The sequence below is a fragment of the Oncorhynchus mykiss genome, chromosome 10 (genome assembly GCF_013265735.2).
Source record: "Oncorhynchus mykiss isolate Arlee chromosome 10, USDA_OmykA_1.1, whole genome shotgun sequence".
Classification (NCBI taxonomy): Eukaryota; Metazoa; Chordata; class Actinopteri; order Salmoniformes; family Salmonidae; genus Oncorhynchus; species Oncorhynchus mykiss.
Window position 1 is genome coordinate 80,506,188 of NC_048574.1, and position 26,907 is coordinate 80,533,094.

General features: G+C 43.3%; 1 protein-coding gene across 3 annotated transcripts in view; it reads right to left on the minus strand.

Annotated features, from left to right (window-relative positions):
* The window catches only part of LOC110511271 (carboxypeptidase Z), a 38,057-nt gene extending 12,092 nt beyond the window's left edge, over window positions 1-25,965 (minus strand). Inside the window, exons 1-8 of one of the 3 annotated variants that reach the window (XM_036934150.1) lie at window positions 25,556-25,965; window positions 16,704-16,736; window positions 10,394-10,448; window positions 9,918-10,101; window positions 8,827-8,974; window positions 6,862-7,003; window positions 6,435-6,508; window positions 5,921-6,117 (exon numbers count right to left, since the gene is read on the minus strand). In XM_036934150.1, coding sequence (XP_036790045.1) covers window positions 5,921-6,117; window positions 6,435-6,508; window positions 6,862-7,003; window positions 8,827-8,974; window positions 9,918-10,101; window positions 10,394-10,448; window positions 16,704-16,736; window positions 25,556-25,667 — 945 coding nt within the window. In that variant the 5' untranslated portion in view covers window positions 25,668-25,965. Of the gene's footprint in view, window positions 1-5,872; window positions 6,118-6,434; window positions 6,509-6,861; window positions 7,004-8,826; window positions 8,975-9,917; window positions 10,102-10,393; window positions 10,449-16,703; window positions 16,737-25,555 lie in introns of all 3 variants that reach the window. The other 2 variants (XM_036934148.1, XM_036934149.1) reach the window with 2 other exon arrangements.
* Between the last annotated feature and the right edge of the window lie 942 nt (window positions 25,966-26,907).

A 26,907-nucleotide genomic window follows, 5' to 3' on the forward strand; every position in this document is an offset into this window, starting at 1 on the left:
TTGTGTGTGACCCAGAAGAGGGCCCAGAGATTTTCCCAGTCAAGTCACATGATCGTTCCCTATACAGGAAGTAATTTAGGGACAGACTATGTAATCCGTCCGAAAAGAACAAGCTGTCCAGTAAACATTTATGTTTTTATTAAAACCTTTATTTTAAGAGGCAAGTCAGTGAAGAACAAATTCTTATTTAAAATGACGGCCTACACCGTCCAAACCCGGACGACGCTGGGCCAATTGTGCGCCGCCCTATGGGATTCCCCATCACAGCCGGCCGGGTTGTGATACAGCCTGGATATCGAACCAGGGTGTCTGTAGTGACAGGACATGCTGTTTGTGTGAAGAAGATAGTCCAGAAATCATTCGGTTGTTTGAAAAGATGATGATAAAGACAATAGAGCTTCCCACCGCCAGCTGTTGGGAAAAACAACGACTAGACGTTCTATCTATTACAAGAAGATAGTCCAGAAATCCCTCGGTTGTTTGAAAAGATGATGATAAAGACAATAGAGCTTCCCACCGCCAGCTGTTGGGAAAAACAACGACTAGACGTTCTATCTATTACAAGAAGATAGTCCAGAAATCCCTCGGTTGTTTGAAAAGATGATGATAAAGACAATAGAGCTTCCCACCGCCAGCTGTTGGGAAAAACAACGACTAGACGTTCTATCTATTACAAGAAGATAGTCCAGAAATCATTCGGTTGTTTGAAAAGATGATGATAAAGACAATAGAGCTTCCCACCGCCAGCTGTTGGGAAAAACAACGACTAGACGTTCTATCTATTACAAGAAGATAGTCCAGAAATCATTCGGTTGTTTGAAAAGATGATGATAAAGACAATGGAGCTTCCCACCGCCAGCTGTTGGGAAAAACAACGACTAGACGTTCTATCTATTACAAGAAGATAGTCCAGAAATCATTCGGTTGTTTGAAAAGATGATGATAAAGACAATAGAGCTTCCCACCGCCAGCTGTTGGGAAAAACAACGACTAGACGTTCTATCTATTACAAGAAGATAGTCCAGAAATCCCTCGGTTGTTTGAAAAGATGATGATAAAGACAATAGAGCTTCCCACCGCCAGCTGTTGGGAAAAACAACGACTAGACGTTCTATCTATTACAAGAAGATAGTCCAGAAATCATTCGGTTGTTTGAAAAGATGATGATAAAGACAATAGAGCTTCCCACCGCCAGCTGTTGGGAAAAACAACGACTAGACATTCTATCTATTACAAGAAGATAGTCCAGAAATCATTCGGTTGTTTGAAAAGATGATGATAAAGACAATAGAGCTTCCCACCGCCAGCTGTTGGGAAAAACAACGACTAGACGTTCTATCTATTACAAGAAGATAGTCCAGAAATCATTCGGTTGTTTGAAAAGATGATGATAAAGACAATAGAGCTTCCCACCGCCAGCTGTTGGGAAAAACAACGACTAGACGTTCTATCTATTACAAGAAGATAGTCCAGAAATCATTCGGTTGTTTGAAAAGATGATGATAAAGACAATAGAGCTTCCCACCGCCAGCTGTTGGGAAAAACAACGACTAGACGTTCTATCTATTACAAGAAGATAGTCCAGAAATCATTCGGTTGTTTGAAAAGATGATGATAAAGACAATAGAGCTTCCCACCGCCAGCTGTTGGGAAAAACAACGACTAGACGTTCTATCTATTACAAGAAGATAGTCCAGAAATCCCTCGGTTGTTTGAAAAGATGATGATAAAGACAATAGAGCTTCCCACCGCCAGCTGTTGGGAAAAACAACGACTAGACGTTCTATCTATTACAAGAAGATAGTCCAGAAATCCCTCGGTTGTTTGAAAAGATGATGATAAAGACAATGGAGCTTCCCACCGCCAGCTGTTGGGAAAAACAACGACTAGACGTTCTATCTATTACAAGAAGATAGTCCAGAAATCACTCGGTTGTTTGAAAAGATGATGATAAAGACAATGGAGCTTCCCACCGCCAGCTGTTGGGAAAAACAACGACTAGACGTTCTATCTATTACAAGAAGATAGTCCAGAAATCATTCGGTTGTTTGAAAAGATGATGATAAAGACAATGGAGCTTCCCACCGCCAGCTGTTGGGAAAAACAACGACTAGACGTTCTATCTATTACAAGAAGATAGTCCAGAAATCATTCGGTTGTTTGAAAAGATGATGATAAAGACAATAGAGCTTCCCACCGCCAGCTGTTGGGAAAAACAACGACTAGACGTTCTATCTATTACAAGAAGATAGTCCAGAAATCCCTCGGTTGTTTGAAAAGATGATGATAAAGACAATAGAGCTTCCCACCGCCAGCTGTTGGGAAAAACAACGACTAGACGTTCTATCTATTACAAGAAGATAGTCCAGAAATCATTCGGTTGTTTGAAAAGATGATGATAAAGACAATAGAGCTTCCCACCGCCAGCTGTTGGGAAAAACAACGACTAGACGTTCTATCTATTACAAGAAGATAGTCCAGAAATCATTCGGTTGTTTGAAAAGATGATGATAAAGACAATAGAGCTTCCCACCGCCAGCTGTTGGGAAAAACAACGACTAGACGTTCTATCTATTACAAGAAGATAGTCCAGAAATCATTCGGTTGTTTGAAAAGATGATGATAAAGACAATAGAGCTTCCCACCGCCAGCTGTTGGGAAAAACAACGACTAGACGTTCTATCTATTACAAGAAGATAGTCCAGAAATCATTCGGTTGTTTGAAAAGATGATGATAAAGACAATAGAGCTTCCCACCGCCAGCTGTTGGGAAAAACAACGACTAGACGTTCTATCTATTACAAGAAGATAGTCCAGAAATCCCTCGGTTGTTTGAAAAGATGATGATAAAGACAATAGAGCTTCCCACCGCCAGCTGTTGGGAAAAACAACGACTAGACGTTCTATCTATTACAAGAAGATAGTCCAGAAATCATTCGGTTGTTCGAAAAGATGATGATAAAGACAATAGAGCTTCCCACCGCCAGCTGTTGGGAAAAACAACGACTAGACGTTCTATCTATTACAAGAAGATAGTCCAGAAATCCCTCGGTTGTTTGAAAAGATGATGATAAAGACAATAGAGCTTCCCACCGCCAGCTGTTGGGAAAAACAACGACTAGACGTTCTATCTATTACAAGAAGATAGTCCAGAAATCATTCGGTTGTTTGAAAAGATGATGATAAAGACAATAGAGCTTCCCACCGCCAGCTGTTGGGAAAAACAACGACTAGACGTTCTATCTATTACAAGAAGATAGTCCAGAAATCCCTCGGTTGTTTGAAAAGATGATGATAAAGACAATAGAGTTTCCCACCGCCAGCTGTTGGGAAAAACAACGACTAGACGTTCTATCTATTACAAGAAGATAGTCCAGAAATCATTCGGTTGTTTGAAAAGATGATGATAAAGACAATGGAGCTTCCCACCGCCAGCTGTTGGGAAAAACAACGACTAGACGTTCTATCTATTACAAGAAGATAGTCCAGAAATCATTCGGTTGTTTGAAAAGATGATGATAAAGACAATAGAGCTTCCCACCGCCAGCTGTTGGGAAAAACAACGACTAGACGTTCTATCTATTACAAGAAGATAGCCCAGAAATCCCTCGGTTGTTTGAAAAGATGATGATAAAGACAATGGAGCTTCCCACCGCCAGCTGTTGGGAAAAACAACGACTAGACGTTCTATCTATTACAAGAAGATAGTCCAGAAATCCCTCGGTTGTTTGAAAAGATGATGATAAAGACAATAGAGCTTCCCACCGCCAGCTGTTGGGAAAAACAACGACTAGACGTTCTATCTATTACAAGAAGATAGTCCAGAAATCATTCGGTTGTTTGAAAAGATGATGATAAAGACAATAGAGCTTCCCACCGCCAGCTGTTGGGAAAAACAACGACTAGACGTTCTATCTATTACAAGAAGATAGTCCAGAAATCCCTCGGTTGTTTGAAAAGATGATGATAAAGACAATAGAGCTTCCCACCGCCAGCTGTTGGGAAAAACAACGACTAGACGTTCTATCTATTACAAGAAGATAGTCCAGAAATCCCTCGGTTGTTTGAAAAGATGATGATAAAGACAATAGAGCTTCCCACCGCCAGCTGTTGGGAAAAACAACGACTAGACGTTCTATCTATTACAAGAAGATAGTCCAGAAATCCCTCGGTTGTTTGAAAAGATGATGATAAAGACAATAGAGCTTCCCACCGCCAGCTGTTGGGAAAAACAACGACTAGACGTTCTATCTATTACAAGAAGATAGTCCAGAAATCCCTCGGTTGTTTGAAAAGATGATGATAAAGACAATAGAGCTTCCCACCGCCAGCTGTTGGGAAAAACAACGACTAGACGTTCTATCTATTACAAGAAGATAGTCCAGAAATCCCTCGGTTGTTTGAAAAGATGATGATAAAGACAATAGAGCTTCCCACTGCCAGCTGTTGGGAAAAACAACGACTAGACGTTCTATCTATTACAAGAAGATAGTCCAGAAATCATTCGGTTGTTTGAAAAGATGATGATAAAGACAATAGAGCTTCCCACCGCCAGCTGTTGGGAAAAACAACGACTAGACGTTCTATCTATTACAAGAAGATAGTCCAGAAATCATTCGGTTGTTTGAAAAGATGATGATAAAGACAATAGAGCTTCCCACCGCCAGCTGTTGGGAAAAACAACGACTAGACGTTCTATCTATTACAAGAAGATAGTCCAGAAATCATTCGGTTGTTTGAAAAGATGATGATAAAGACAATAGAGCTTCCCACCGCCAGCTGTTGGGAAAAACAACGACTAGACGTTCTATCTATTACAAGAAGATAGTCCAGAAATCCCTCGGTTGTTTGAAAAGATGATGATAAAGACAATAGAGCTTCCCACCGCCAGCTGTTGGGAAAAACAACGACTAGACGTTCTATCTATTACAAGAAGATAGTCCAGAAATCATTCGGTTGTTTGAAAAGATGATGATAAAGACAATAGAGCTTCCCACCGCCAGCTGTTGGGAAAAACAACGACTAGACGTTCTATCTATTACAAGAAGATAGTCCAGAAATCATTCGGTTGTTTGAAAAGATGATGATAAAGACAATAGAGCTTCCCACCGCCAGCTGTTGGGAAAAACAACGACTAGACGTTCTATCTATTACAAGAAGATAGTCCAGAAATCCCTCGGTTGTTTGAAAAGATGATGATAAAGACAATGGAGCTTCCCACCGCCAGCTGTTGGGAAAAACAACGACTAGACGTTCTATCTATTACAAGAAGATAGTCCAGAAATCATTCGGTTGTTTGAAAAGATGATGATAAAGACAATAGAGCTTCCCACCGCCAGCTGTTGGGAAAAACAACGACTAGACGTTCTATCTATTACAAGAAGATAGTCCAGAAATCCCTCGGTTGTTTGAAAAGATGATGATAAAGACAATAGAGCTTCCCACCGCCAGCTGTTGGGAAAAACAACGACTAGACGTTCTATCTATTAAAAATATATTTGTTACATTTTATATTTTAAGAAAAACGTTTTGAGATTTCTAGCAGTGTTACCTCTTCGACCTTAAACACAGCTACAAAAAAAAAATGGCACTGCGTTTCCATGACAACAGTCTAACCGACGGCTCTTGTTGATTGGTTGAGGACACTATCACTCTGTCTCTCTGGTAGTGGGAGGGGCTGAACAAATAGGAGAGCTCAGGTAGATGATAGGCAGTTGCGAAAAGGGGCAAGGCTTAGAAAAGAGAGTGCCCCAACACATGCTGTCACAGACACGATATAATGGAGAAGATAGGAGGCGTGGCCTCTTTCTATCTCTACGCGGCGGTTGGTTGGTCCCGGCTTCGACGTTTTTTAAATTTATTTGTGATTTACTTCCTGGTTGTGGTGTGGTTGTTGTTCCGGGTCGTTGCTATCCTCTACCTCGGCGGCCGCCAGCTCGTAACCGTCGGGGTTCATGGACGCCAGGATGTGGATGCGCGTGGTGTTTACGAGCGTCTGGATACGCTGGTTGCCAAGGAGATACTCGGAACACAGGTACTGGGCCAGGTAGAGCAGCAACTGGCGACCCAGGACCTCGTTGCCATGCATGTTGCCAACCAGCTTGATCTCCGGTTCCACTGAGATGGGGGAGATGGGGGAGGGAGAGACGGGGGAGGAAGGGAGGGGGTGAGAGACACAGGAAAGGAATTGCTCAAGTCAAAACCTGTGTCAAAGTTAATTTTAGAAGATGTTAAGACACAGGAGGTCCTCGACTAGCCCTGTACCAATAGGCTTTAATAAACAGGAGGTCCTCAACTAGCCCTGTACCAATAGGCTTTAATAAACAGGAGGTCCTCAACTAGCCCTGTACCAATGGGCTCCCTAGCTCACTTGCCCCATTGCGGTGCAGTTCAAACCCCAGAAATCACTCCACCTTAAATCGTCACACACTCACACAGTTCATGCCCTCCGGGGTTGTCTGTGAACTCTATGGCCAGGAGGTCTTTCCCCTCTGTGCTGCGTCCGATACTGTAGATATATAGATACACAGATCAGTACTGTAGATATATAGATACACAGATCCGTACTGTAGATATATAGATACACAGATCAGTACTGTAGATATAGATACACAGATCCGTACTGTAGATATATAGATACACAGATCAGTACTGTAGATATATAGATACACAGATCAGTACTGTAGATATATAGATACACAGATCGGTACTGTAGATATATAGATACACAGATCGGTACTGTAGATATATAGATACACAGATCAGTACTGTAGATATATAGATACACAGATCAGTAGTTTATTCATCCCCTTGAGGTTGTATTTCCTGTCAAAGCAAACAGCAGCAGACAACAGCCAGTACCTGTAGGTGCGGGAGATGTGAGAGCACTTGGCAGCCGTCCTCTTCAGAACGCTGTACATTTGGGAGTTGGAGTGGTACGTGAACTGAATGATGGTGGAGGGTTCGTCTGGAGACAGGTTGGAGAAAGCCACTTCCTGTCTGGCTGAGAGGGAGAGGGCGAAAGGAGGAGGGGAGGGGGGTCGAGTGATATGGAGGAAGGGGGTGGGAAGGGGGTGGGAGATTAGCTGAATTGATCATAGTTGGTTTTCTGAAACACCCCTTCGGGATCGGTGTCCAATCCACGGGATGGTTGAGCTAATGTAGGCTAATTTGATTAGCATGAGGTTGTAAGTAACAAGAACATTTCCCAGGACATAGACATATCGGATATGGGCAGAAAGCTTAAATTCTTGTTAATCTAACTGCACTGTCCAATTTACATTAGCTAATACAGTGAAAGAATACCATGCTATTGTTTGAGGAGTGTGCACAATTTTGAACATGAAAAGGTATGAATAAACAAATTAGGCACATTTGGGCAGTCTTGATACAACATTTTGAACAGAAATGCAATGTTCATTGGATCAGTCTAAACTTTGCATAGACACCGCTGCCATCTAGTGGCCAAAATCTAAATTGCAGCTGGGCTGGAAGAAATACATTATGGCCTTTCATTTTAGGTGAACATTTAAAAAAAGGGGCGGACACACATTACGATTGTCATGTTAAATTACTTGGTAAGCTCTTTCAAATACATTTGTAATGTATTTAGGAACTAAAAATGCACTATGTCCTAGCTAGCTTTTCAGGTATTTGTGAATGCTAAGACAAGGTAGAATGTATGTTTGACATGTTAAAATTCTATTTGTGTAACAGTACATTAAAAACTATTTTGTAAGACAGGGTAGAATGTACGTTCAACATGCTAAACACTTCTTTGGGCTAGGGGGCAGTATTCGGAAGTTTGGATGAATGAGGTACCCAAAGTAAACTGCCTGTTACACAGGCCCAGATGCAAGGATATGCATATAATTGGTGGTATTGGATATAAAACACTCTAAAGTTTCAGAAACTGTTAAAGGCGAAAACCCGAGGAGAATCCATCTGGAATTTATTTTGGGGGGATGATGACATCATTTAAAATGGCTGTCTATGGGAAAATCAATGGAATACCTCCCAGATTGCAGTTCCTAGGGCTTCCACTAGATGTCAACAGTTTTTAGAAAGAGATTCAGGCATGTTTTTTGATAAATTAGCTAGAATTTGTAGTTTTTCTAAGTGGCTTCCATTTTGGCTGTAGTGTTGTGGAGTGCGTCGGTGATGGCGCACACTTCGTTATTTATCTCGGGTAATGAACATACTATTCTCCGTCTTAAATTGTATCATTTATTTACATATTAGGGTACCTGAGGATTTATTAGAAACGTTGTTTGACTTGTTTGGACAAAGTTTCGGGTTCATTTGTATGCATTCTGGTGGATTACTGAGTCAAGCGCCAACTAAACTGACATTTTTGGGGGATATTAGAAAGGACTTTATCGAACAAAAGGACCATTTGTTATGTAGCTGGGACCCGTGTGATTGCAAACAGAGGAAGATCTTCAAAGGTAAGTGATTTATTTTATCGCTATTTCTGACTTTGCTTGTTTGGAAAATGTTTTAATGCTTTTGTACGCGGGCCGGCTGTCCTCAGATAATAATCGCATAGTATGCTTTCGCCGTAACGCCTTTTTGAAAACTGACAAAGCGGCTGGATGAACAAGAAGTTAAGCTTTTAAACGATGTAAGACAATTGTATTTTCATGAATGTTTAATATTACAAATTTGTATTTTGAATTTCGCTCTCTGCAATTTCACCGGATGTTGGACCCACCTAGCTCAAAAGTATTAAAAATTCAATTTGTACAGTACAGTAAAAACTCTTATTGTGTAATTATTGTATATTCAACAAGTTATTTTTAACATGTACAATTCCGGGAGGGCTACCTCTTAACGGGGCCAACGGGTCGTGACAGCCTTCCTGTTCGCCGGCGAAGAATCGGTCACAGTCTAGGAAGTAAGGCCACGCCATGTCGATGCCCTCGAACGCGTGGCCACACCCCTTCCTCACCGCCTCACATGCACTGCGGCATGACTTTAGAAGAAGAAGAAGAAGGAGAAGAAGGGGGAATATGAGGAGAAGAAGAATACTGTATTAATCCATATGAGATGGACACCCATCCTGGATCCAACCCCTCCAGCACATACTCCTTGACTGTTGTGGGGCTGGAACTAAATGTGCTAACTGGAACACACCTTGACTGTTGTGGGGCTGGAACTAAATGTGCTAACTGGAACACACCTTGACTGTTGTGGGGCTGGAACTAAATGTGCTAACTGGAACACACCTTGACTGTTGTGGGGCTGGAACTAAATGTGCTAACTGGAACACACCTTGACTGTTGTGGGGCTGGAACTAAATGTGCTAACTGGAACACACCTTGACTGTTGTGGGGCTGGAACTAAATGTGCTAGCTGGGACACACCTTGACTGTTGTGGGGCTGGAACTAAATGTGCTAACTGGAACACACCTTGACTGTTGTGGGGCTGGAACTAAATGTGCTAGCTGGGACACACCTTGACTGTTGTGGAGCTGGAACTAAATGTGCTAGCTGGGACACACCTTGACTGTTGTGGGGCTGGAACTAAATGTGATAGCTGGAACACACCTTGACTGTTGTGGGGCTGGAACTAAATGTGCTAACTGGAACACACCTTGACTGTTGTAGGGCTGGAACTAAATGTGCTAACTGGGACACACCTTGACTGTTGTGGGGCTAGAACTAAATGTGCTAGCTGGGACACACCTTGACTGTTGTGGGGCTGGAACTAAATGTGCTAACTGGGACACACCTTGACTGTTGTGGGGCTGGAACTAAATGTGCTAGCTGGGACACACCTTGACTGTTGTGGGGCTAGAACTAAATGTGCTAGCTCGGACACGCCTTGACGGGGGCGGGGCTAGAACTAAATGTGCTAGCTGGGACATGCCTTGACGGGGGCAGGGCAGGAACTAAATGTGCTAGCTGGGACACACCTTGACAGGTGCGGGGCTGGGTAGGTCTTGGCAGCGCGGGGCGAGTACGGAGCACCCCAGCAGACGGATGTCGGGGGAACACTCCCCGTTGAGGAGACCGTGGATCACAGAGAGGAGGAGGTACTCAGCTCCAGACTCCACCTCGTGACGAGACTGCTGACCTAGGATGTTAGGGAAGATGGTCCTGGGGAGAGAGGAGATGAGCAATTGATCAATTGGTTGATTGGTCGATCTGAAGATCAGTCTGTTGAACAGTCAGTGAATCAATCAGTCAAGTAGATGAGAACATATTGGTAATGTTTTTTCTCAAACAAAGTTATTCTCTTCCATTTCCATGTGGGAAATATTTTCACCCTAGGGTAAGGGAGGGAACCCCCTATGGGCCCTGGTCAAAAGTACTGCACTATATAGGGAATAGTGTGGCATTTGGGATGCATTCTCGGCTTATAGTAAGGGAGGGTAACCTGAAGACTCACCTGGAGTAGTCCAGGTCATTGCAGTAACCCAGGTTAATCTCTGAACACACTGCGGCTGTGGAGGGAGGAGGGTTAAGAGGAGGACACAACATTTAGGAACGTTCAGATAGAAATATGTTATGTAGAACAAACATGCCTCTCTGACATGTCGAACTAGGAGTCATGTCGGCTGTAGTCATGGCATTTCTATCTGCATTGTTGGACAACGTTGGACAACTGAACCTGGTCACACTTTATTGTCTGCTTTGTTGATGTTACTATGATATAGGACTTACTCAAGACTTAAGGGACTTTACCCAGCTAGCAGCACATTTGGTATACTTAGAAGTTGTGGGAAAGTACGTTTTTGGTTTCTTGTTCGTTCTGGGAACGAAGACATAGGTTTCCTGACATTTAAAATGGAACATTTTGCCTGTTCTTGGAACGTAGATTTTTAGGTTGCAGGGAGGTTCTGAGAACGTTGCAGGGAGGTTCTGAGAACGTTGCAGGGAGGTTCATTTTAAAAGGCTGATTGATCATTAGAAAACCCTTAGAAAAAATTTGTAAGCACAGCTGAAAACTTTTGTCCTGATTTAAAGAAGCAATAAAACTGGCCTTCTTTAAACTTGTTGAGTATCTGGAGCATCAGCATTAGTGGGTTCGATTACAGGCTCAAAATGGCCAGAAACAAAGAACTTTCTTCTGAAACTCGTCAGTCTATTCTTGTTCTGAGAAATTAAGGCTATTCCATGCGGGAAATTGCCAAGCAACTCAAGATCTTACAACGCTGTGTCCTACTCCCTTCACAGAACAGCGCAAACCGGCTCTAAACAGAATAGACAGAGGAGTGGGAGGGCCCGGTGCACAACTGAGCAAGAGGACAAGTACATTAGACTGTCTAGTTCGAGAAACAGATACCTCACAGGTCCTCAACTGGCAGCTTCATTACATGGTACACGCAAAACACCCGTTTCAACGTCAACAGTGAAGAGGCGACTCTGTGATGCTGGCCTTCTAGGCAGAGTTCCTCTGTCCAGTCTCAACGTCAACAGTGAAGAGGCGACTCCGGGATGCTGTTCCTCTGTCCAGTCTCAACGTCAACAGTGAAGAGGAGACTCCGGGATGCTGTTCCTCTGTCCAGTCTCAACGTCAACAGTGAAGAGGAGACTCCGGGATGCTGTTCCTCTGTCCAGTCTCAACGTCAACAGTGAAGAGCTGACTCCAGGATGCTGGCCTTCTAGGCAGAGTTCCTCTGTCCAGTCTCAACGTCAACAGTGAAGAGGCGACTCCAGGATGCTGGCCTTCTAGGCAGAGTTCCTCTGTCCAGTCTCAACGTCAACAGTGAAGAGGCGACTCCGGGATGCTGGCCTTCTAGGCAGAGTTCCTGTGTCCAGTCTCAACATCAACAGTGAAGAGCTGACTCCAGGATGCTGGCCTTCTAGGCAGAGTTCCTCTGTCCCAGTGTCTGTGTTATTTTGCCCATCTTAATCTTTTCTTTTTATTGGCCAGTCTGAGATATGGCTTTTTCTTTGCAACTCTGCCTAGAATGTATGTTTTTTAAATAATGTTCTCTGAGCGTTACAAAGTTTTTTTTTTAAATTAACAATACATTTCTTTGTTATGTCTTGAAGTGATATCTACATAACTATATTCTACATCATCCCAGACAGACAGGTGACAGTACAGAACATCCCCCTACAGGGTCCTAACTAATGTTCCTGCCCTCTCTGAGACCACGGAGGTGTTCCAAATGGCATCCTACTCCCTATGGCCCCTGGGCAGAAGCAGTGCACTATATAGTGAACAGTCTGACATTTGGGATGCACACAGACATCTATATACAGGCATCTATGTACAGGCTTGTTCCATCCTGCTACATTTGGGATGCACACAGACATCTATATACAGGCATCTATATACAGGCTTGTTCCATCCTGCTACATTTGCATGTAAAGGAATTTGAATCTGTTAAATGGTACTGCCAAAAAACAACACACAGAATACACAGACAATAAACAGAATCTACAGGCAATAAACAGAACCTACAGACAATAAACAGAACCTACAGACAATAAACAGAACCTACAGACAACAGAACCTACAGACAATAAACAGAACCTACAGACAACATAACCTACAGACAATAAACAGGATCTACAGACAACAGAACCTACAGACAATAAACAGAATCTACAGACAATAAACAGAATCTACAGACAATAAACAGAATCTACAGACAAACAGAAGATACAGACAATAAACAGAACCTACAGACAATAAACAGAATCTACAGACAATAAACAGAATCTACAGACAATAAACAGAATCTACAGACAATAAACAGAATCTACAGACAATAAACAGAACCTACAGACAATAAACAGAACCTACAGACAATAAACAGAACCTACAGACAATAAACAGAACCTACAGACAATAAACAGAACCTACAGACAATAAACAGAATCTACAGACAACAGAATCTACAGACAATAAACAGAACCTACAGACAATAAACAGAACCTACAGACAACAGAACCTACAGACAATAAACAGAACCTACAGACAACAGAATCTACAGACAATAAACAGAACCTACAGACAATAAACAGAATCTACAGACAAACAGAATATACAGACAGACATAATATACAGACAGCTAATTAAAATAATATACAGACAACAAGCAGAGTACACAGACAATAAACAGAACACACAGACAATAAACAGAACACACAGACAATTATCAGAATATACAGACAAACAGAAGATACAGACAGACAGAATATACAGACAGCCAATTAAAATAATATACAGACAACAAGCAGAGTACACAGACAATAAACAGAACACACAGACAATAAACAGAACACACAGACAATTATCAGAATATACAGACAAACAGAAGATACAGACAGACAGAATATACAGACAAACAGAAGATACAGACAGACAATAATCAGAATATACAGATATATACAGTTGAAGTCGGGAAGTTTACATACACCTTAGCCAAATACCTTTAAACTCAGATTTCATAATTCCTGACATTTATTCAGAGTCACAATTCCCCCTTCTTAGGTCAGTTAGGATCACCACATTATTTTAAGAATGTGAAAAGTCAGAATAATAGTAGAGAGAATGATTTATTTCAGCTTTATTTCTTTCATCACATTCCCAGTGGGTCAGAAGTTTACATGCACTCAATTAGTATTTGGTAGCATTGCTTTTAAATTGTTTAACTTGGGTCAAACGTTTTGGGTAGCCTTCCACAAGCTTCCCAAAGTTGGGTGAATTTTGGCCAATTCCTCCTGACAGAGCTGGTGTAACTGAATCAGGTTTGTAGGACTCCTTGCTCGCACACGCTTTTTCAGTTCTGCCAACACACTTTCTATAGGATTGAGGTCAGGCCTTTGTGATGGCCACTCCAATACCTTGACTTTGTTGTCCTTTAGCCATTTTGCCACAACTTTGGAAGTATGCTTGGGGTCATTGTCCATTTGGAAGATCCATTTGCTACCAAGCTTCAACTTCCTGACTGATGTCTCGAGATGTTATATCAATATATCCACATCATTTTACTTCTCATGATGCCATCTGTTTGGTGAAGTGCACCAGTCTATCCTGACGCATAGCACCCCCACAACATGATGCTGTCACCCCCGTGCTTCACGGTTGGGATGGTGTTCTTCGGCTTGCAGGCCTGCCCATTTTTTTTCCAAACATAACGATGGACATTATGGCCAAACAGTTATATTTTTGTTTCATCAGACCAGAGGACATTTCTCCAAAAAGTATGATCTTTGTCCCCATTAGAAGTTGCAAACCGAAGTCTGGCTTTTTTTATGGCGGTTTTGGAGCAGTGGCTTCATCCCTGCTGAGCGGCCTTTCAGGTTATGTCGATATCGAACTCGTTTTACTGTGGATATTGATACTTTTGTAACTATTTCCTCCAGCATCTTCACAAGGTCCTTTACTGTAGTTCTGGGATTGATTTGCACTTTTCGCACCAAAGTACGTTCATCTCTAGTAGACAGAACGCATCTCCTTCCTGAGCGGTTTGACGGCTGTGTGGTCCCATGGTGTTTATTATTGCGTACTATTGTTTGTACAGATGAATGTGGTACCTTCAGCCATTTGGAAATTGCTCCCAAGGATGAACCAGACTTGCGGAGGTCTGCAATTGTATTTCTGAGGTCTTGGCTGATTTATTTTGATTTTCCCATGATTTCAAGCAAAGAGGTACTGAGCTTGAAGGTAGGCCTTGAAATACATCCACAGGTACACCTCCAATTGACTCAAAGTATGGCAATTAGCCTATCAGAAGCTTCTAAAGCCACAACATAATTTTCTGAAATTTTCTGTTTAAAGGCTCAGTCAACTTAGTGTATGTAAATGTCTGACCCACTGAAATTGTGATACATTGAATTATAAGTGAAATAGACTGTCTGTAAACAATTGTTGGAAAAATGCTTTGTGTCATGCACAAAGTAGGTGTCCTAACCGACTTGCCAAAACTATAGTTTGTTAACAAGAAATATGTGGAGTGGTTGAAAAACGAGTTTTAATGACTCCAACCTCAGTGTATGTAATCTTCCGACTCCAACTGTATATATGATGGGATCCCCTCTGTCTTTTGTCTTTGTCATACATTGTTTTCCTGTGAGGAATATCTCCTACTATTTCCTGAGTACTTTATATTTTGCACATTGGGTTGGCCCTGTGGCTTTCTAATAATGAAGATATATTTTGAGCACAACAAGTGCATGTGAACTAACGACTTCAACTGTAGCTCTATTGACACAAATGTGGTATGTACACTATAAACACTATCAGATACAGTGTGGTATGTACACTATAAACACTGTCAGATACAGTGTGGTATGTACACTATAAACACTATCAGATACAGTGTGGTATGTACACTATAAACACTGTCAGCTACAGTGTGGTATGTACACTATAAACACTATCAGATACAGTGTGGTATGTACACTATAAACACTGTCAGATACAGTGTGGTATGTACACTATAAACACTGTCAGATACAGTGTGGTATGTACACTATAAACACTGTCAGCTACAGTGTGGTATGTACACTATAAACACTGTCAGATACAGTGTGGTATGTACACTATAAACACTATCAGATACAGTGTGGTATGTACACTATAAACACTGTCAGATCCAGTGTGGTATGTACACTATAAAGACTAAGATACAGTGTGGTATGTACACTATAAACACTAAGATACAGTGTGGTATATACACTATAAACACTGTCAGATCCAGTGTGGTATGTACACTATAAACACTGTCAGCTACAGTGTGGTATGTACACTATAAACACTGTCAGATACAGTGTGGTATGTACACTATAAACACTAAGATACAGTGTGGTATGTACACTCTAAACACTGTCAGATCCAGTGTGGTATGTACACTATAAACACTGTCAGATACAGTGTGGTATGTACACTATAAACACTGTCAGCTACAGTGTGGTATGTACACTATAAACACTATCAGATACAGTGTGGTATGTACACTATAAACACTAAGATACAGTGTGGTATGTACACTATAAACACTAAGATACAGTGTGGTATGTACACTATAAACACTAAGATACAGTGTGGTATGTACACTATAAACACTAAGATACAGTGTGGTATGTACACTATAAACACTAAGATCCAGTGTGGTATGTACACTATAAACACTAAGATACAGTGTGGTATGTACACTATAAACACAGTCAGATACAGTGTGGTATGTACACTATAAACACTGTCAGATACAGTGTGGTATGTACACTATAAACACTATCAGATCCAGTGTGGGATGTACACTATAAACACTGTCAGATACAGTGTGGTATGTACACTATAAACACTATCAGATCCAGTGTGGTATGTACACTATAAACACTGTCAGATCCAGTGTGGTATGTACACTCTAAACACTGTCAGATCCAGTGTGGTATGTACACTATAAACACTGTCAGATACAGTGTGGTATGTACACTATAAACACTGTCAGATACAGTGTGGTATGTACACTATAAACACTGTCAGATACAGTGTGGTATGTACACTATAAACACTATCAGATACAGTGTGGTATGTACACTATAAACACTAAGATACAGTGGGGTATGTACACTATAAACACTAAGATACAGTGTGGTATGTACACTATAAACACTATCAGATCCAGTGCACTGCTATACGGTTGACATGGACTATCATACATAAGATATATTTTACAATCCATCTTTACATGTAATTTATTTTCTTATAAGAATAAAATAAGTTCAGTTCAACTTACGTTTTTCTACATCTGGACCGTTGTTGCATCTTCCTGCAAAACACAAAACACATCACAATAGAAGTACGTGTAGCCTACTGCAGTGGTTCTCTAACCTCTCCTGGAGAACCCCCAGACTCTATGTAACCTACTGCAGTGGTTCTCTAACCTCTCCTGGTGAACCCCCAGACTCTATGTAACCTACTGCAGTGGTCCTCTTACCTCTCCTGGAGAATCCCCCAGACTCTATGTAACCTACTGCAGTGGTTCTCTAACCTCTCCTGGAGAATCCCCCAGACTCTATGTAACCTACTGCAGTGGTTCTCTAACCTCTCCTGGAGAATCCCCCAGACTCTATGTAACCTACTGCAGTGGTTCTCTAACCTCTCCAGGAGAATCCCCCAGACTCTATGTAACCTACTGCAGTGGTTCTATAACCTCTCCTGGAGAATCCCCCAGACTCTATGTAACCTACTGCAGTGGTTCTATAACCTCTCCTGGAGAATCCCCCAGACTCTATGTAACCTACTGCAGTGGTTCTCTAACCTCTCCTGGAGAATCCCCCAGACTCTATGTAAGCTACTGCAGTGGTTCTCTAACCTCTCCTGGAGAATCCCCCAGACTCTATGTAACCTACTGCAGTGGTTCTCTAACCTCTCCTGGTGAACCCCCAGACTCTATGTAACCTACTGCAGTGGTTCTCTAACCTCTCCTGGTGAACCCCCAGACTCTATGTAGCTTACTGCAGTGGTTCTCTAACCTCTCCTGGTGAACCCCCAGACTCTATGTAACCTACTGCAGTGGTTCTCTAACCTCTCCTGGTGAACCCCCAGACTCTATGTAGCTTACTGCAGTGGTTCTCTAACCTCTCCTGGAGAATCCCCCAGACTCTATGTAACCTACTGCAGTGGTTCTATAACCTCTCCTGGAGAATCGCCCAGACTCTATGTAACCTACTGCAGTGGTTCTCTAACCTCTCCTGGAGAACCCTCAGACTCTATGTAACCTACTGCAGTGGTTCTCTAACCTCTCCTGGAGAATCCCCCAGACTCTATGTAACCTACTGCAGTGGTTCTCTAACCTCTCCTGGAGAACCCCCAGACTCTATGTAACCTACTGCAGTGGTTCTCTAACCTCTCCTGGAGAATCCCCCAGACTCTATGTAACCTACTGCAGTGGTTCTATAACCTCTCCTGGAGAATCCCCCAGACTCTATGTAACCTACTGCAGTGGTTCTCTAACCTCTCCTGGAGAATCCCCCAGACTCTATGTAACCTACTGCAGTGGTTCTCTAACCTCTCCTGGAGAACCCCCAGACTCTATGTAACCTACTGCAGTGGTTCTATAACCTCTCCTGGAGAATCCCCCAGACTCTATGTTACCTACTGCAGTGGTTCTCTAACCTCTCCTGGAGAATCCCCCAGACTCTATGTAACCTACTGCAGTGGTTCTATAACCTCTCCTGGAGAATCCCCCAGACTCTATGTAACCTACTGCAGTGGTTCTATAACCTCTCCTGGAGAACCCCCAGACTCTATGTAACCTAATGCAGTGGTTCTCTAACCTCTCTTGGTGAACCCCCAGACTCTATGTAGCTTACTGCAGTGGTTCTCTAACCTCTCCTGGTGAACCCCCAGACTCTATGTAACCTACTGCAGTGGTTCTCTAACCTCTCCTGGTGAACCCCCAGACTCTATGTAGCTTACTGCAGTGGTTCTCTAACCTCTCCTGGAGAATCCCCCAGACTCTATGTAACCTACTGCAGTGGTTCTATAACCTCTCCTGGAGAATCGCCCAGACTCTATGTAACCTACTGCAGTGGTTCTCTAACCTCTCCTGGAGAACCCTCAGACTCTATGTAACCTACTGCAGTGGTTCTCTAACCTCTCCTGGAGAATCCCCCAGACTCTATGTAACCTACTGCAGTGGTTCTCTAACCTCTCCTGGAGAACCCCCAGACTCTATGTAACCTACTGCAGTGGTTCTCTAACCTCTCCTGGAGAATCCCCCAGACTCTATGTAACCTACTGCAGTGGTTCTATAACCTCTCCTGGAGAATCCCCCAGACTCTATGTAACCTACTGCAGTGGTTCTATAACCTCTCCTGGAGAATCCCCAAGACTCTATGTAACCTACTGCAGTGGTTCTATAACCTCTCCTGGAGAATCCCCCAGACTCTATGTAACCTACTGCAGTGGTTCTATAACCTCTCCTGGAGAACCCCCAGACTCTATGTAACCTACTGCAGTGGTTCTCTAACCTCTCCTGGAGAACCCCCCAGACTCTATGTAACCTACTGCAGTGGTTCTATAACCTCTCCTGGAGAACCCCCAGACTCTATGTAACCTACTGCAGTGGTTCTATAACCTCTCCTGGAGAATCCCCCAGACTCTATGTAACCTACTGCAGTGGTTCTCTAACCTCTCCTGGAGAATCCCCCAGACTCTATGTAACCTACTGCAGTGGTTCTATAACCTCTCCTGGAGAATCCCCCAGACTCTATGTAACCTACTGCAGTGGTTCTCTAACCTCTCCTGGAGAATCCCCCAGACTCTATGTAACCTACTGCAGTGGTTCTATAACCTCTCCTGGAGAATCCCCCAGACTCTATGTAACCTACTGCAGTGGTTCTATAACCTCTCCTGGAGAATCCCCCAGACTCTATGTAACCTACTGCAGTGGTTCTATAACCTCTCCTGGAGAATCCCCCAGACTCTATGTAACCTACTGCAGTGGTTCTCTAACCTCTCCTGGAGAATCCCCCATACTCTATGTAACCTACTGCAGTGGTTCTATAACCTCTCCTGGAGAATCCCCCAGACTCTATGTAACCTACTGCAGTGGTTCTCTAACCTCTCCTGGAGAATCCCCCAGACTTTATGTAACCTACTGCAGTGGTTCTATAACCTCTCCTGGAGAACCCACAGACTCTATGTAACCTACTGCAGTGGTTCTCTAACCTCTCCTGGATAACCCCCAGACTTTATCTAACCTACTGCAGTCTCTAACCTCTCCTGGAGAATCCGCCAGACTCTATGTAACCTACTGCAGTGGTTCTCTAACCTCTCCTGGAGAATCCCCCAGACTCTATGTAACCTACTGCAGTGGTTCTATAACCTCTCCTGGAGAATCCCCCAGACTCTATGTAACCTACTGCAGTGGTTCTATAACCTCTCCTGGAGAATCCCCAAGACTCTATGTAACCTACTGCAGTGGTTCTATAACCTCTCCTGGAGAATCCCCCAGACTCTATGTAACCTACTGCAGTGGTTCTATAACCTCTCCTGGAGAACCCCCAGACTCTATGTAACCTACTGCAGTGGTTCTCTAACCTCTCCTGGAGAACCCCCCAGACTCTATGTAACCTACTGCAGTGGTTCTATAACCTCTCCTGGAGAACCCCCAGACTCTATGTAACCTACTGCAGTGGTTCTATAACCTCTCCTGGAGAATCCCCCAGACTCTATGTAACCTACTGCAGTGGTTCTCTAACCTCTCCTGGAGAATCCCCCAGACTCTATGTAACCTACTGCAGTGGTTCTATAACCTCTCCTGGAGAATCCCCCAGACTCTATGTAACCTACTGCAGTGGTTCTCTAACCTCTCCTGGAGAATCCCCCAGACTCTATGTAACCTACTGCAGTGGTTCTATAACCTCTCCTGGAGAATCCCCCAGACTCTATGTAACCTACTGCAGTGGTTCTATAACCTCTCCTGGAGAATCCCCCAGACTCTATGTAACCTACTGCAGTGGTTCTATAACCTCTCCTGGAGAATCCCCCAGACTCTATGTAACCTACTGCAGTGGTTCTCTAACCTCTCCTGGAGAATCCCCCATACTCTATGTAACCTACTGCAGTGGTTCTATAACCTCTCCTGGAGAATCCCCCAGACTCTATGTAACCTACTGCAGTGGTTCTCTAACCTCTCCTGGAGAATCCCCCAGACTTTATGTAACCTACTGCAGTGGTTCTATAACCTCTCCTGGAGAACCCACAGACTCTATGTAACCTACTGCAGTGGTTCTCTAACCTCTCCTGGATAACCCCCAGACTTTATCTAACCTACTGCAGTCTCTAACCTCTCCTGGAGAATCCGCCAGACTCTATGTAACCTACTGCAGTGGTTCTCTAACCTCTCCTGGAGAATCCCCCAGACTCTATGTAACCTACTGCAGTGGTTCTATAACCTCTCCTGGAGAATCCCCCAGACTCTATGTAACCTACTGCAGTGGTTCTATAACCTCTCCTGGAGAATCCCCCAGACTCTATGTAACCTACTGCAGTGGTTCTATAACCTCTCCTGGAGAATCCCCCAGACTCTATGTAACCTACTGCAGTGGTTCTATAACCTCTCCTGGAGAATCCCCCAGACTCTATGTAACCTACTGCAGTGGTTCTCTAACCTCTCCTGGAGAATCCCCCATACTCTATGTAACCTACTGCAGTGGTTCTATAACCTCTCCTGGAGAATCCCCCAGACTCTATGTAACCTACTGCAGTGGTTCTCTAACCTCTCCTGGAGAATCCCCCAGACTTTATGTAACCTACTGCAGTGGTTCTATAACCTCTCCTGGAGAACCCACAGACTCTATGTAACCTACTGCAGTGGTTCTCTAACCTCTCCTGGAGAACCCCCAGACTTTATCTAACCTACTGCAGTCTCTAACCTCTCCTGGAGAATCCGCCAGACTCTATGTAACCTACTGCAGTGGTTCTCTAACCTCTCCTGGAGAATCCCCCAGACTCTATGTAACCTACTGCAGTGGTTCTATAACCTCTCCTGGAGAATCCCCCAGACTCTATGTAACCTACTGCAGTGGTTCTATAACCTCTCCTGGAGAATCCCCCAGACTCTATGTAACCTACTGCAGTGGTTCTATAACCTCTCCTGGAGAATCCCCCAGACTCTATGTAACCTACTGCAGTGGTTCTATAACCTCTCCTGGAGAACCCCCAGACTCTATGTAACCTACTGCAGTGGTTCTCTAACCTCTCCTGGAGAATCCCCCAGACTCTATGTAACCTACTGCAGTGGTTCTATAACCTCTCCTGGAGAATCCCCCAGACTCTATGTAACCTACTGCAGTGGTTCTCTAACCTCTCCTGGAGAACCCCCAGACTCTATGTAACCTACTGCAGTCTCTAACCTCTCATGGAGAACCCCCAGACTCTATGTAACCTACTGCAGTCTCTAACCTCTCATGGAGAACCCCCAGACTCTATGTAACCTACTGCAGTGGTTCTCTAACCTCTCCTGGAGAACCCCCAGACTTTATGTAGCCTACTGCAGTGGTTCTCTAACCTCTCCTGGAGAACCCCCAGACTCTATGTAACCTACTGCAGTGGTTCTATAACCTCTCCTGGAGAACCCCCAGACTCTATGTAACCTACTGCAGTCTCTAACCTCTCCTGGAGAACCCCCAGACTCTATGTAACCTACTGCAGTGGTTCTATAACCTCTCCTGGAGAACCCCCAGACTTTATGTAGCCTACTGCAGTGGTTCTATAACCTCTCCTGGAGAACCCCCAGACTGCAGTGCTTCTCCAACATCTCCTTGAGAACCCATAGACTTACCATGTACAGTGGGCTCCAAATGTACTGGCACCCCTGACTGGCAATGACCAAACAATACTTTTAAAAAATATAAACAATATAATTATAGAGATAAACTCAAAATACCAGCGTGTGAGAAATACTGGACTTTATTAATGTTTCAATGGAAGCAACCGAAATCATAATTATTTAATACAAAATAAATGTAACCAAAATCAAGGTTTCATCATTCTTGGCACTCCTCATTTAGTACTTAGTGCCACCACCTCTGGCAAGGATAACAGCATGGTCTTTTCCTGTAATGTTTGACAAGGTTAAGGAACACATTTGGAGGGATTTTTGGACCATTCCTCTATGCAGATCCTTTACAAGATCCTTCACATTCTTTGGGTTTACGCTTATCAACTGCCCTCTTCAACTCAGCCCACAGGTTTTCAATTGAATTGAGGTCTGGTGACTGAGATGGCCTTGGCAGAACATAGATTTTTTTTTTGTTACAGAACCATTTCTGTGTGGATCTTGAGGTATGTTTTGGGTCATTGTCTTGTTGGAAAGTCCACCTAGGGCCAAGTCCCAGCCTTCAGGCAGAGGCAAGCAGATTGTCAGCCAAAATTGCCTGATACTTGGTGGAATTAATTATGCTATCAATCTTAACCAGTGCCCCTGGACCTCTGGAATTAAAACAGCCCCAAAACGTCACTGACCCCCCACCATATTTCACCGTGGGTATGAGGTGCCTCTCCTTGTATGCATCTCTGTTTCGACACCAAACATGCCGATGCTATATCTGACCAAAGCGTTCAATTTTGGTCTCATCTGACCAGAGCACCTTCTTCCAGTCCTAATTTAAATGACGTTTGGTAAACTCCAAGCGTTTGCGTCTGTGTCTTGGGGTCAGAAAGGGCTTTCTTCTGGCAACCCTTCCAAAGAGCCTGTGGTTGTGGAGGTGGCGTCTGATGGTGCGTTCTTCTGGCAACCCTTCCAAAGAGCCTGTGATTGTGGAGGTGGAGTCTGATGGTGCTTTTTGAAACCTGGTGACCTCAAGATGCCACCAAGGCCTGCAATTCCTTCACAGTGATTCTTGGGGATTTTGTTGCTACTCTCACCATCCTCCTCCCTCTCCTGGGGGGCAAAATGCATTTGTGTCCTCTACCCGTGAGGTTTTCAACTGTTCCATATATATATATATATATTTATAATTGCCCTGACAGTGCTCAGTGGTACATTCAATCGTTTGTGGATCTTCTTGATCTTCTCAGTATATGTACACCTGTTGTGAAAGGCCCCAGAGTCTGCAAAACCACTAAGCAAGGGGCACCACCAAGCAAGCGGCAACATGAAGACCAAGGAGCTCTCCAAACAGGTCAGGGACAAAGTTGTGGAGAAGTACAGATCAGGGTTGAGTTATAAAAAAAATATCAGAAACTTTGAACATCCCACGGAGCACCATTAAATCTATTATAATTATTATTATTTAAATGGCACCATAACAAACCTGCCAAGAGAACCTGCCCAAAACTCATGGACCAAGAAAGTAGGGCATTAATCAGAGAGGCAACAAAGAGACCAAAGATAACCCTGAAGGAACTGCAAAGCTCCACAGATTGGAGTATCTGTCCATAGGACCACTTTAAGCAGTACACTACACAGAGCTGGAGTATCTGTCCGTAGGACCACTTAAAGCCGTACACTCCACAGAGCTGGGCTTTGTGGACAGAAAAAAGCCATTGCTTAAAGAAAATAACACGTTTGGTGTTCGCCAAAAGGCATGTGGGAGATTCCCCAAACATATGGAGGAAGGTACTCTGGTCAGATGAGACTAAAAGTGAGCTATTTGGCCATCTAAGAAAACACTACGTCTGGCGCAAACCCAACACCTCTCATCACCCCGAGAATACCATCCCCACAGTGATGCATGGTGGTGGCAGCAGCATCATGCTGTGGGGATGTTTTTCATCTGCAGGGACTGGGAAACTGGTCAGAATTGAATGAATGATGGATGGCGCTAAATCCAAGGAAATTCTTGACGGAAACCTGTTTCAGTCTTCCAGAGATTTGAGACTGGGACGGAGGTTCACCTTCCAGCAGGACAATGACCCTAAGCATGCTACTAAATCAACTCTCTAGTGGTTTAAGGGGAAACATTTAAATGTCTTGGAATGGCCTAGTCAAAGCCCAGACCTCAATCCAATTGAGAATCTGTGATATGTGTTAAAGATTGCTGTGCACCAGCGAAACCCATCCAACTTGAAGGAGCTGGAGCAGTTTTGCCTTGAAGAATGGGCAAAAGTCCCAGTGGCTAGATGTGCCAAGCTTATAGAGACATACCCCAAGAGACTTGCAGCTGTATTTGCTGCAAAACGTGGCTCTACAAAGTACTGACTTTGGGAGGGTGAATAGTTATGCACGCTAAATTTCTGTTTTTTGTCTTATTTCTTGTTTGTTTCCCAATAAGAAAAAAGATGTTGCATCTTCAAAGCGGTAGGTATGTTGTGTAAATCAAATTATATATTACCCCCCCTAAAAACGATTTTAATTCCAGGTTGTGAAGGCAACAAAATAGGAAAAATGCCAAGGGTGTGAATACTTTCGCAAGCCACTGTAGAATGTCAGACACAGACGAAGAATCAACATCTGTGATGACATTTACTTTGACATTTTTTCTACAATTATATTGCACTTATAAACGGATACTGTGGTTTGGACTTAACATTTTTAGTAACCTGACTTGAAATACTAGTTACCTGACTTGAAATACTAGTTACCTGACTTGAAATACTAGTAACCTGACTTGAAATACTAGTTACCTGACTTGAAATACTAGTAACCTGACTTGAAATACTAGTTACCTGACTTGAAATACCAGTTACCTGACTTGAAATACTAGTAACCTGACTTGAAATACTAGTTACCTGACTTGAAATACTACTAACCTGACTTGAAATACTATTAACATGACTTGAAATACCATTAACTTTACTTGAAATACTAGTAACCTGACTTGAAATACTATTAACCTGACTTGAAATACTCATACTGAGTTTGAGTAAATGTTATATTTTTAAAGGGACAGTGCACCTTAACGTTTCTATACAGAAACCCAGCCTAAAACCCCAAGCAGCCATGCAGATGTAGAAGCACGGAGTACGTGATGGATGGACCGCTAGGCTGTAGCAAAAAAACGCTTTTATAAAATCACATGGGGGGAAAAAAAGACAAGACAATCGTCTCAGAAACGACCTCGTAACTTACTTCAATAGCTCCGTGATGCGTAACCAGCCATGAGGATGATGAATGAATACAATGTGGTACTTTACCCGAATTGTCGTCTCCAGGCTGGCAGAACCGTTGAGGGGCACACCAGCATATCGACAGGACACAGAAGAGGGTAAAAACGGTTAAGGACGTCTTATATTCCGTTGTGTCCATAGTGATGTGGCAGGCTTGGTACGGCGCTATAAACTCTGTAATTACACTACACTACCTCCCACAGATCCAATTCCTCGGTCTCTCTCTCCTACCTCCCACAGATTAAATTCTTCAGTCTCTCTCTCCTACCTTCCACAGATGAAAAAGTTCTCTCTAGTCTACCTTCCACAGATGAAAATGTTTTTTTCTCTCTCTGTCTCTCTCTCTCTCCTACCTCACAGTTGAAAACGTTTTCTTCTTTCTCTCTCTCCCCCCTCTCTCTCTCTCTCCACCTCTCTGTCTCTCTCTCTCTCCTACCCCACAGTTGAAAAACGTTTTCTCCTCTCCCTGTCTGTCTCCCTGAACCCCCACAGCCAGGAAAATCAGGAGAATACTCTTCCAGTAGATCATATTACAGAAGACATCCAGGGTGTGTGTGTGTGTGTGTGTGTGTGTGTGTGTGTGTGTGTGTGTTGGCGGGAAGACAAAAGAGGAACATGTCCTACCGTGTGTGTTGAACGGGTGGATTTAATGTAAAGACCTCTTGGTTTATAGTTTGTGGCGTCAGAGAGAAGAGTCTCTTATTACTGGAAGCTGTCTGAGGAATTTCAGGTCTGTGTTTGTGTGTGTGTGTGCATGGTGTGTACGTGTGTGTCTCAAGAGTCTTGGCAGTGTATTTAGTCCCAGAGAGGTTGTCCAGGAGACAGCGGAACTAAAAATGGAAAGCCACAATGACAGTCTGTCTCTGCATCCCCCAATGACACTACCAGCCAGGTTAAATAAAATATTAAATTAAAACAAACTTTTAGCGTCTTCATTTTCATGTTACTTACAACCTCATGCTAATCGCATTAGCCTACGTTAGCTCAACCTCATGCTAATCGCATGTGCACTACTTTAGACCACAGGGCCCATAGGGAATAGGGTGCACTACTTTAGAACACAGAGCCCATAGGGAATAGGGCGCACTACTTTAGACCACAGGGCCCGTAGGGAATAGGGTGCACTACTTTTGACCAGGGCCCATAGGGAATAGGGTGCACTACTTTTGACCAGGGCCCATAGAGAATAGGGTGCACTACTTTTGACCAGGGCCCATAGAGAATAGGGTGCACTACTTTTGACCACAGGGCCCATAGAGAATAGGGTGCACTACTTTAGACCACAGGGCCCATAGAGAATAGGGTTTAGTGTTCCATTTGGGATGCAGATTTAGTCGTAACAAAATAACATTTAATTATCTGACATTTTTACAGTTAAT